This window comes from Diadema setosum, chromosome 17 (genome assembly GCF_964275005.1).
Source record: "Diadema setosum chromosome 17, eeDiaSeto1, whole genome shotgun sequence".
Lineage (NCBI taxonomy): Eukaryota > Metazoa > Echinodermata > Echinoidea > Diadematoida > Diadematidae > Diadema > Diadema setosum.
In genome coordinates, this window is record NC_092701.1 from 34,506,630 (window position 1) to 34,519,931 (window position 13,302).

Genomic DNA, 13,302 nt, shown 5'->3' on the forward strand with positions numbered 1-13,302 from the left:
CTGAAAGTAGGTGCAAACAAGTATTTTAACAGACTGAGTTAAAAAATGGACTAATGTGATGTATCTGACTGACAAACGCAATGCCTGCTATTTTGAATTCCAATATGGCTGCGAAGACAAACATCACGACTAACATTCACGGGCATGCCAAAAAGTACAGCAAAAATGAAGCATAATGCACCTTTCACTGACATCACAATGTAAATACAGCAGTGCGCACGCAATCAGTTACAAACCCGCGCTCAATCAGGTAGCCTAATACAAACCCGAGATAGAGATTTTCAACATTCCAACATGGCAACTATGTAGGAAAATTCAAATTGGCTGCTGTGCAGCTTGTCAGACATGTCAAATAAGTCTGTTATTGAAGTAATCATATCACCACACTTTTATGTATCAAATTTCAATGGCTTATGTCATTCAGAACTGAAGATAGGGATCTTTGACGGCGGCCATATTGGAATTCAAAATGGCGGCCGACCCCGTGGCCAGATTTCTTGGATCCGGCAATTTTTTAAATCAGCGCCCCAAAATACCCCTACATTCAAAATTTCATACTTTCTGTTGGATGTGAGCATCTTTTTCACATATCTGCCCCACTATTGGGGTTTTTTTTTTAAGTGATCAATTAGGTTTCATATTTATGATCCAAATGACCTCATTTCATATTTTTGTCAACTTACATGTCTGCACCTTTATCAGGATATAGAATTTTTATGGAAATGTATATATATGTTTGCAGAGGTTTATGAAAGACAGGTGAGTTTAGAATAAGTGCTTGTGACTGCAAATTTTGATTTCCCAACACACTCCCAACTCTGTCATTGAAATATGATGTGCAATGATATGACTTACTAAGATGTGGTATTCGTGATGGTTATAGTAATAGCATCATAAGTGTCTTGATGTTGTAGCTGTTGCTGTTTTTTTCTTTGCTTTTTTTGTATTTGTTTTGTTTTTTGCTGTTTTTTATGCTGGGCTGCCATTAATTGAATTGAGTGATAGTGACTCAGTTAATCTGGTGCGTCTCCACTGTGATGTGTTTTCAAACTTACATACTGTACACTGGAGGAAAATGTGTAAGATGCACCGTGCTGCACCCCTTGCCATTTCTGTGAAAGAGTGGCATTTTGTCTTCTTGATCTTTCCTTAGAGTGATACTTATATGATATTGATGATGGGTCTTGCAGTGAAGACATAGAACATGTCACATATGCAATATCAAACTCTGTCTTCAAATTGTCCATGTCATATTTTCATGCCAGAAACCTTGCAAGTTTGTATTGTTCATCCTGCAGCATTATTGCTAATAGGGAAGGAATCTGATTGACAGGGAGCATAGTGATTGTATTGTTCATATTGTTACTTCATGCAACATAGCTATTTGTGATTATCATTGACCTAAAACCATGACAATTCCATCATGATATCAGGTCTCTCACAATATCAGGGTGGACAAACAAAAATTGTAAAGAGTTTGGACCTGCAAAATGACTTTATTGCAAGAGGCCTTTTTTATCCAACCTGTTTATTACTGACATTTTAGCTGTCCCGTTTTTGTCACTTACAGCTCAGATTTTATAAAACTTTTGGACAATCTATGTGCGTGTGTGAGTGTGTGGGTGTGTTAAGATTAAACCAATGGCTCTCATGTCAATGACATTATTCTTAAGAATATCTCCTTCCTTGATGTGACAGGTTCAACATTCGGTGTAATGCAGTCCTTCCTGGTTTCATTGCCACACCCATGACAGCAATCACTCCGCCGGAAGAAGTTCGTCGGGTGAGACATTGTACAGAATCGAACAACATCCTCTGTCTTTTCCCCCTTTTGCATAGCTTTGCCTTATGTCTTTGGTTGCATCCATGCTCTCGAGTGTCATCCAGATAGGACAATGTTTGTTGACACTGCCTGACTAGAATGCAGCCTTCATCCACATAACTCGCCAAAGATACCCTCTGCACCTTAGATACTGTAACACCAGAAATATATGCGGTGTCATATTTTTGCAAAGTGCCATTGGCAATAAATGAACTTTTAAATACACTGTACATTTTGATTTTTTAAAATTTGTGAAGAATTTCATGCTCATAAAGATTTCTGGTTTTACAGTACATGTATTTAGTTACCCATTTCTAAGGGAAAGGCAAACAAAAAAAAAATAAGGAAATAAAACAGTATAAGTGTTCTAACTTTCAGACAGGGCTTCAAGAGAGTGTTTTGGGAGTCGGAGGTAAGACCCTCACTTTGCTCAACAAGTAATTAGAGGGCATGGTGGTGAATATGCCATGAAATCTTTACTCTGACATTCTGATGCATCAGACTGCCTCATATGCCCAATTATCTGTCATTTAGGGGCCTACCGTGTTCACTCAGCTGCTGAGATTTATTTGACTGCTTGCACCACTACTGTACAACAAGGAATGTTCGCATGCATTTTTAATTTCGCGAATTTTGCAAGCGGCAAATTTCGCGAAATTAAAATGCACGTGAAAATTCTTGCCTACACAATATGCCTTGGATGCCAGTGGTAATTCGCGAAAATTTCATGCTGCGAGAAAGGCAGTCGGCTCCAATTCGCTAAATTTTCATGCCGCGAATATATCGTGTTTTACAGTAAAACAAAAGCACCAGAAATTTGACTACCACCTATCAAATTCGTAGTTGAGAGAAACCAAAGAAAAGCTTGCATTTGTGTACACTTTGAATTTGATAAGTCTGTGTAAGGTGGCCGAATTTAGGGGACAAAATACTCAACAGGGATGGAATGTTGTCACGAGTGAAAGTGTTTTGTGACAAGGAGTAGCTCAGCAAGATCTGAGAAGAGTCCTACAAATGATGAGAAAAGTAAATCATTAACCCTTAACTGAGCTTTGTTCACCAGTTGGAACACCTTCAGGAGTGCTTAGCTTTGCCAGCGGGGACAAATGTCTGGAAACTAATTGTAATTGAATAGAAATTAAATCCCCCTAATTCCTGTATTGTTACCATGACCACATTGCTATACCTGAGTGGACTTGTAAATCCTTTAGCAACTGAAGATTCTGCACATAATGGCGTATGGTTTCCTGGAAGGTGCAGCAATATTGTTCTCATTTCGACAACTTTCTAAATGATGTGAAATACACCTTGCTCACTGCATGTTTAAATATTTGTCTTCTGTAAGTTATGTTTATTCAAAAGTCTAGTAAGACTTTACCAAGAGAATGGTGTGTCACAGAAAAAAATTCTCACATACTTTTGTTTACCTTCAACCTCTTCCAAATTACTTAATTATATATTCTGTATGAAAAAAAAAAAAAATGATAAAGCATAAAACTATTTTCAAAAAATGGATGGGCGGTTTCGGGGAATTTTACAGAGCAATAAGACAGGCAGTTTCAGGCGTTCCAGTGACTAATGGGTTAAAGGGATCGTATAGTATTGGTTGAGACCTAATTTCAGCTTTCTGACATTTTTTGGTGAGATAATGAGAAACCTCATATGAAATATGAAAGAGCATGTAATTCTATGAGGAATTCAACATTAATTTGATGAAAATTGGTTATTAAATGGCTGAGATATCCAAAAAAGAGTGATTCTAATAAAGCATGGGACCCACACTTTATTATGATTGCTTTGTTTTACTTTGTTTTTGGATGTTTCAGTCATTCCAAACCCGATTTTCATCAAATAAACGTTGAATTGCTCTTAAAATGGTATGCTCTTAAAACGGTATGCTCTGTACTATATCATAAGTGTTTTCTTGGTATCTCGCAAAAACTTAAAAGCCCAATTCTCATCTCCACCATTACTGTACCATCCCTCTAACTTTACAACTAGGTCAAGTTTGAATGGATTGCTGAGTACTATTTTCTCACTAAACCATAACTGTAGACGGTTTAGTCTAGAAACAATTCTATTATCATAACTATTGTTCAAATTTTGTATATTTAACAACACTTAACATTGATTACATTGATTAATGTTTTTACACTGGTTGTTCCTATCCCTAAGTCACATTTTGGAAATATTTTTAAGGACTAAAGCTGGATTTTTGTTTTAATCTGCAAAAGATAAATAATGTCTTTAAGAGAAGGCATCACATCATGTAACTAATGAATTTTTAGCAATTGATAATGATAATTACCATTATTTATATACCGCCTTTCCAAAATAGATTCGAAGCACTCACACAATTACAAAAAATGGTTAATATATTTACTGAACCAAAAAAAGAAAATACAAAACAAAACAATTGCATTAAACTTGATGTGATCACTATACCATTGGAATCAAATGAAACTAAAATGATGATAATGATAACAATAATAATGATAACAAAAATGATAATAATAATAATAATAATAATAATAATAATAATAATAACAATAATAATAGTAGTAGTGATAATGCAGTTACATCCGCCTTTATCACATGACTGCTGTTACATCATGGGCCATGTATGAACCAAAATCTTCCCCTTTGTGCATCCTATCTCATGCAGGTTGAATCCAGGATACCTCTGGGTCACACAGGGAAACCAGAACACATTGCCGAGACGTGCCTCTTTCTTGCTTCTTCCCGGAGTTCCTACATCACTGGGGCTAGCATCGAAGTGACTGGTTAGTGAAAATGTATTATTATTATTATCATTATGATGATGATGGTGATGATGATTATTGTTATTATTATATTATTATTATTGTTATCATTATATATATATATATATATACATATATATATATATAATGATAATAATAACCAAGCATTATGTTTGACTATCATTTTAGATAGTTAAGTGATGCCAGTGCATGCAAACATGAATTAAAAGGACTTAGGAGTTCAATTTGTCCAAATAAGGTTCAAAGTAGTTTGTGTGTTTAAGTAATTAAAACAAAGAGTGGAAATTTAGCATAGAATGCATTAATATTGAAAGCCCGTAACCCATCATGAGTAAAAGAGTATTCATGTTTGAAGCTGAACTGTCACATTTTTCTTTACACCATTTTGGCAAGGGAGGGGTAGAATCTGTGCACTTTTACAAGCAAAAGAAAGTTTGTTCTATGCTAAGGATAAAAAACATCCCTCTCATGAATGATGCTGTAACTTTTGAGAATATTTTCTCAACCAGTTGTCTATCTCACCATGTTGAACTGCAAATCAACAGCACAGCTGCATGGCTTCAATCCTCCTACCCTAAAGATAGAGTGACAGCTAATTTCAGCTGCAATCTAGATGGGATGCTGTTCGTTATTCCGAAGGTTCGATATTCCAAAGGTTTGTTATTCCGAAAGTTCGTTAAAGATAATAAAAAGTTTTGGTACCTCAAAAGTGTCCTTGAATTTCCTTGTCTTAGTTTGTGTTTCAGGTTAAAGTACCTTTCATATAACTAACACTGTGAGACTTACTCGCCCCAAAGTGCTCTCATGTCTTAGTAATCATGCAATTAACTGCGACCAGCAGCCCCATACGCATAGCGACCAGCAGTCCCATACGTATAGCGTAATCGGGCTTTGCATTGTAGCATTCAGGATCATGACAGATTTAGTATCGCAGGGTAAATGTCAACTTAAAATCCCATAAATTCTTCAATTTGAAGACTTACCAATTAAGTTGAAGTATTGAAAACAGGCTTCGGGCAACGTTTGGTTCTGCCTATAGTCCCTTTCTGTTCGAATTGATGACTGAATGTGACTCGGTCGACAGGACCTTAGGAGAGCTACGTACAGTACACTGAATACTACAGCCAGTGCATGCGAACACATCACATGCACACAAATTTCAAATCCATGAACGGATAAGATGTTTGTGTGCGCATGCGCTGGCCATGGTATCCAGTGTATGTACTAGTAGCTCTCCCAAGGTCCTCTCGACCGAGTCACATTCAGTCATCAATTCGAACAGAAAAGGGGCTATTGGCAGAACCAAACGTTATTCAAAGCCTGTTTTCAATACTTCAACTTAATTGGTAAGTCTTCAAATCGAAGAAATTATTGGATTTTAAGTTGACATTTACCCGCGATACTAATTCTGTCATGATCCTGAATGCTACAATGCGAAGCCCCATTACGCTATGCGTATGGGGCTGCTGGTCGCAGTTAGCTATGCGTACAATGGGCTGCACGCTGCTGGTCGCAGTCAGTGGTTTCGTACAATATTTATCGACGCTGGACAGCGTTGGCTCTGGTACGAAACCATTATTGCATGATTACTAAGACATGAGAGCACTTTGGGGCGAGTAATTCTCACAGACAACGTACTTTAACCTGAAACACAAACCAAGACAAGGAAATTCAGGGAAGCTTTTGAGGTACCAAAACTTTTTATTATCTTTACTCCGAAACACGCAAATTCCCTATACCTAGAGGTTCATTAATCCGAAAATGAAAAAGGGTTCGTTAATCCAAACATTTGTGGCGTTATTCCGAAGGTTCGTTATTCCGAAGATTTGTTCATCCGAAAATGACATTCGGAAAAACGAACCTTCGGAATAACGAATCTTCGGACTGAAAAGCCTTCGGAATAACGAACCTTCGGAATAACGAGCTGTAACCATCTAAATGTACTTCATATCAATTTTGGTCTTTAGTTTCAACTTTTCTTGTAAATGAATGTGCCAAATACAAAAATGATAACAATCGTGATACTCCCCCACTTATGACAAATTGCAACACCTCTCTAATGCCCTTTGAATCAGCTTCTATTCTTGTATGTTATCTATCATACAGTCAAATACAATCCAATAATCATTTATACATCTGTAGTCACTTGTGGTATGGAGGTTCCTATGTATTGTAATTCAGATGAGAAATTTGATATCTTTTTTATTTTCATTGTTTAGGTGGTCTTGGCATGTGAGGGGTGACAGATGCCATTATACTGACTCTCTGGACCACAGTGATGACAGGACTGTCTAATTTTCTTCCTGAGCAGTGAATTGCAATGATTAATTTTGTTCAGGATTCGATAAAAGCACATAAATGGTGGTGTTGTCAAATGACTTAGAAGTGATAAATGGTACAGTACTAGTCCGTTGAGGACAAAACAACTCAACTCAAATTTAAGAATGGCATGATAGGATCTGTATGAAATCGATCAGACGGTTTAACATGCTGTCCTTATATTGATGTCCTTGTAGAAATCTTTGATCGTATAGTGGTGATGGGTCAATGTAATTGTGTACCTGTATGTTTTGGTTTTGCCAATGTTGCCACACATGGAACTGAAATCATGGTAAATTTAATTACATTGTTGCCTGTAGATGAAATGATGGACTTATGCAGTTTACAGGATATTATTGATGTAAAGATCATTAGTAGTTTTTGTGGTATAGCGCTACCTGTGTTAATAAAGAGTGAGGAGCAACTATGAAAGATTACACTACGTCCACCGAGTCATTCTGTGGTGTAAATGTCACGTATTTAACCTAAGGACACAACAAGTGGCGACGAGAAATGGGATATCCGTGCACTACATACCGAAAATGTGAGTAGTGAAGTGAATATTTGTGAAAGTGCTCCCAGACTGCAGATAACGGTTAAAATCGGCAGTCAAATACGTGGACAGTGACAGTGTTATAAAGTGTGGTCCCACGTAGTGATCTTCATGTCGTCAGTATCAGTGACTGTAAACGGGCTGTAGAAAAGTGAAAATGGCGTCAACAACAGGTAAAGCGGACACTTATGATCCGGAAGTGGAACAATATGAGTCATACAGAGAACGAATGGATCAATATTTCATTGCAAATGACATAACTGATGATAGAAAGAAAGTTGCAGTGATTTTATCAGTGATGGGCGCAAGGGAGTATGGATTGTTGAAAAGCCTGGTAGCTCCAAGAAAGGTGTTGGAACTGAAACTTTCCGAAATTGATGAAGTGTTAAAACAGCACTACAACCCGAAGCCCCCAGTGATGCTGGAAAGGTTCAAGTTCTATCAATGAAATCAGCGATCAGATGAGACAATTTCGACATATTTTGCTGAACTGAAGAAAATGGCGGAGTCGTGTGATTTCGACACATTCAGGAGTGAGGCCCTGCGGGATCGCCTAGTTTGCAGACTCCTGGACAAGAATATCCAGAAGCGTCTTCTGTCGGAGGACAGCCTGACGATTGACAAAGCGATCAAGTTAGCCTTAAGCATGGAAGCTGCCAGCCAAAATGCAGAAACACTGAAAACAAGCACCCAGAGACACAGTACAAGCACAAACATTCACTATGCCTCTGGGACAATCGAATGCTTCTGCTGTGGCAAAAAAGGCCATTCCAAAAGACAATGTCGCTATAAAGACTATAGTTGTGACCTATGTCATCGTAAGGGACACTTGAAACAGGTGTGTAGAAACAATGAGAGGCAAAGTAGCCATAGTAGTTCTGCGAGTAGTAAACACAGAACAGAAAAAGGTAGAAGTCACAAGAAAAGTAGTAGAGGTCAGGAACAAAGACACAAGAGTAGAAGAAAGTCTAGGGTAGGTGTGAGTCATGTTGAGGGTGAATCTCATTCAAGTTGTACAGATAGTTCAGAGTCAGACTCGGGTTCTGAGATAAATGAACAAATGTACTGTATTGGTGTACATAGAGTAGGTAAAGGGGTGAAACCTATCATGGCTGATGTAGAGATAGAAGATACATCACTTCAGATGGAAGTAGATACTGGTTGTGGAGTCTCAATTGTAAGCAAATCATTCTTTGACAGGGAGTTAAAGAGCAAGGTAAAGGCAGAAAGAACTGAAATTAGACTCAAGACATTTACAGGAGAGGTAATACCAGTCGTAGGGAAATGTCAGGTGAATGTGACATACCAAGGTAAAACAGAGAGGTTACCTTTGATCATTGTGAAAAATGAGGGGCCGGCTCTGTTTGGCAGAGATTGGTTGATGAAAATTCCCCTGAGATGGGAAGAGATCAAAGTCAAACAGGTTGCAGCACGTGAAATGCTGACAGATAGGCTTGAGAAGTTGATAGCAGACAGTGAAGTGTTTGAAACCAGTGCAGGTAAAGTGAAAGGAGTGCAGGCACAGTTGAAAGTAAAAGGTGATGCACAACCAAAGTTTTTCAAACCTAGGGCAATACCCTTTGCTATGAAAGACAAAGTTGGTTTGGAGATAAACAGGTTAGTAAGGAAGGGGTTCTTGAGCCTGTTGAATATTCAGACTGGGCTGCTCCAGTAGTCCCTGTACGAAAGCCTGATGGCTCAATCAGATTATGTGGGGATTATAAAGTCACCGTGAACCCCCAGCTGGAGGTTAAGGAGTATCCACTACCTAGACCAGAAGAGCTCTTTGCCAGTTTGCAAGGAGGAAAAAAGTTCACAAAACTAGACTTGAGAAATGCCTACCAGCAGGTAGAGCTCGATGAGAACTCTCGGAAATATGTCACAATTAATACCCACCTAGGTCTCTACACATATACCAGATTACCCTTCGGAGTTAGCTCTGCCCCGGCTATCTTTCAGGAGTGTATGGATAAGATTCTCCATGGCTTAGATGGTGTGGGATGCTATCTCGATGATATCGTTGTGACGGGATCTAGTGACGATGAGCATCTTGCTAACCTTGAACGAGTTTTGACTAGGTTGAGCCAGTTCGGACTCCGCTTGAAGAAGTCCAAATGTGTGTTCATGCAGAGTTCAGTTGAGTACTTGGGGTACAAAGTAGATGCAGAGGGATTACACCCATCCCCATCGAGGGTAGAAGCTATCGCGTCAGCACGTGCCCCCCAGGATGCATCTGAGGTTCAGTCCTTCATAGGGCTAATCAACTATTACAGGAAGTTCATTCCTAACCTGGCTACCATCTTGGAACCCATTGATGCACTCAAGAAGACAGATGACTTCAAGTGGACACCACAATGCCAAAGGGCATTCCAAGAGGTCAAAACAATTCTCAGCTCAGGTGCAGTGTTGGTGTATTTTGACCCCCAAAAGGACATTACGCTAGCCGTAGATGCTTCACCATATGGCATTGGTGCAGTCATATCCCACGTCACACCTGAAGGAGACAAACCCATTGCTTATGCATCACGGAAATTGACCAAGACAGAGAGCAACTACTCCCAGCTAGAAAAAGAGGCACTTGCTATTGTGTATGGGGTACGCATATTCCATCAGTACCTATGTGGAAAGAAGTTCACACTTCTTACGGACCACAAGCCTTTGACCTACCTCTTAGGACCAAAGAGAGGGATTCCAGTCCTAGCAGCATCCAGACTTCAACGCTGGGCCATTCTACTTTCTGGCTATGTGTACGACATTCAGTACTGTACCTCCAAACAGAATGCAAATGCTGACTTTTTGTCACGTCTGCCAGGTTCGGATACAGTGGAGGACAGTCAGGATGAGTTTGTAGTAATGTGGACCAGTGAGGCTACAGAGTTGAATCATTTCCAGCTGAACTCTCTCCCAGTTGATGCAGTGATGGTAAAACAGGCAACAGACAAGGACAAAGTATTGTCCAAAGTCCGGTTCTGGGTACAGAATGGGTGGCCAGGAAACCATGAGGTCTCCAGCGAGTTCCGTCCATGGGTAAAGCGAAAGGATGAGTTGACAGTGGAGAGTGGTTGTCTGTTATGGGGTATCCGTGTAGTCATCCCAGAGAAACTGCAACAGCGAATCCTGGACGAGCTTCATTGTGGACACCCAGGGATTGTCAGAATGAAAAGTCTGGCTAGGATGCATGTATACTGGCCAGGTCTAGACCAACACATTGAGCAGGTAGTTCAGGAGTGTTCATCATGCCAGGTTGTTCAGCCACTGCCAGCCCAAGCCCCAGTGAATCCATGGGCATGGCCATCTCAACCTTGGCATCGCATTCATGTCGATTTTGCCGGACCGTTTCTTGATCAGATGTTCCTGCTGGTTGTCGACGCCCACAGTAAATGGCCAGAGGTCATCCCGATGAAGACAACCACAGCATCAAACACCATACGAGTGTTGCGCAGTCTTTTCTCCAAGTATGGTCTACCCCATGAAGTGGTATCGGACAACGGACCGCAATTTGTGGCAGAGGAGTTTGCTGAATTCCTGAAAAAGAATGGCATCAGGCACATCAAATCAGCAGTCAAACACCCAGCTTCAAATGGCGAGGTGGAACGCTTTGTTCAGACCTTCAAAAAGGCCATGAAGAAGGCAAAGTCAGAAGTGGTTGATATACATCACAAGTTGGCCAAATTCCTTTTGAGCTATCGGACAACTCCTCATGTGGTGACTCAGGAAACTCCTGCTAAGATGTTCATGGGAAGAGAATTGAGAACACGCTTGAGTCAGGTCAGACCAGACCTAGGGCTGAAACTTCAACAGAAACGAGCTCCCAAGAAGGAACGAGTTCGGAGTTTTGTTGTTGGTGAAAGAGTGAGGGTGCTGGATTTTCGGATCCATTCACAAAGATGGTCAGAAGGTGTTGTGACTAGGGTTCTAGGTCCAGTGACTTACCAAGTCATGGTAGATGGTTTGTTCTGGAAGAGACATGTAGATCAGATCCGGGCTATGTCGCAGTTTGAAGATGTTAATGAAGAGGCACCAAAGCAAACAAGTCCAAACACGTTACTGGAACAAAATGTGCTCACCAGACAGATACCTGAACACCTCACAATCACTACAAATACCAATCCAGATATACTTACATCTCAGTCACCAGAGACAGAAAACAATTCAGAGCAACACTCCGCAAACACCTCAGAAAGCAAACCAGTTCAGCCTGCACTCCGTAGGTCAAAACGGCATATCAAAAAACCAGACAGGTTAAGTTTGTAAATGAATCAATAACAAATATGCATGTATGTAGAAACAAGATGTTAGTATGCTTATAACTGTTGCTACATGTCAACATTTTCTATTTAGAAATGAGAATAAGACAAGAGTATATTTGTATGCCAAACCCATTTGTTGTCACACATATTAACAAATGTGTGTTAACCCAAGTATGAGTTTATGATGATAAAGAAGGATAATTTATTGTGATAAACAAGCATGTCACATTGTTGGAAAAGATTACAAATTATGTATGTTTCTGTAAGCAGGACTAAAGATTTTATGGAAACAAACACATACATAAGACTGATGATGTTTTGATATTTCTTTTATTTCATGTTATATATGTTGTTTTCAGCTGACAGTGGTATTGGAATTGTTAGATAGGATGATATGTATATGTAAAAGTATACAGGAACACATTCCTATTTGGTGGTTGTTTATTTCTGGCTTCATATTGTGACTATACCGTATCAAAACCATTATAACTTTGCAAAATGTTTTATGTAATAAGCATAGGACAAGACAGTGTACGTTTATGCAAATTCATCACATGTGTATACAGACTTTATAGGTCAAAGACATTTGTTAGGGATTTGATGAGATACTAAAGACATTATTTAAAGTTAACCAGTTATTTGTACAGGTTAACATGTCTTATTGTGTCATCTGTTAAGTTGTCATATATTCAGTGTTTTTCAACTGAATGATTGATAGTGTTATATAGACATGTCAGCATTTTTGTATAGAATTGTTTGCAGTATAACCAAACATAGGTTTTGTTAAAGCACATTATTGGTTAATACAGTATATATTTTTTTTTAGATTGAACAGGATAACACAGTTGTTATAAGTTTGTATGACATTTGGAATAATACAATGTACATGACCAGTGTATTCATTGTAAAAAAAAAAAAAAAAAAAAAAAAAAAAAAAACCAAATTTTTGTGAGGAAGGAGAGGAGATGTGGTATAGCGCCACCTGTGTTAATAAAGAGTGAGGAGCAACTATGAAAGATTACACTACGTCCACCGAGTCATTCTGTGGTGTAAATGTCACGTATTTAACCTAAGGACACAACAGTTTTTACATGCATTTTCTTTATTTTCTCCAGTTTGTTTGTATATGTATAGGCAATTGATTATAAATACATGAGGTCAAGTGTATAATGTGTACCATTGTTGTAACAGTACTAAAGCAAATTCATTCCATGTGATATCAATATGATTCACAGTGACTTCATAGAGAGAATTCCACCTAGTGGTTAATATGTATAGATTGTTTTTATGCCTCCGCCACGAAGTGGTGCCAGAGGCATTATGTTTTCGGGTTGTCCGTCCGTTCTTCCGTCTGTCCTTCCGTCCGTCCGTAATGAATTTTGTGGACAGCAACTATCAAAACCTTTTGAGGTATCCTAATGAAACTTGGCATGTATGTGTATTAGGGGGTGAAGTTGTGCCTATCAACTTTTGGGTGCACATGCTCAAGGTCAAAGGTCAAAATGTCAAGGTCAAATACAGTTGAACCTCTCTTATCCGGCCTCCCTTTATCCGGATCTCTCTATTATACGGACG

At 39.1% G+C, this 13,302-nt stretch overlaps 1 protein-coding gene across 1 annotated transcript in view; it reads left to right on the forward strand.

Annotated features, from left to right (window-relative positions):
• The window catches only part of LOC140240473 (estradiol 17-beta-dehydrogenase 8-like), a 42,160-nt gene extending 34,892 nt beyond the window's left edge, over positions 1-7,268 (forward strand). Inside the window, exons 6-8 of the mRNA XM_072320246.1 lie at positions 1,699-1,783; positions 4,488-4,605; positions 6,825-7,268. Of these exons, the coding sequence (XP_072176347.1) occupies positions 1,699-1,783; positions 4,488-4,605; positions 6,825-6,841 (220 nt within the window). The 3' untranslated portion in view covers positions 6,842-7,268. The remainder of the gene's footprint in view (positions 1-1,698; positions 1,784-4,487; positions 4,606-6,824) is intronic.
• Positions 7,269-13,302: the final 6,034 nt, after the last annotated feature.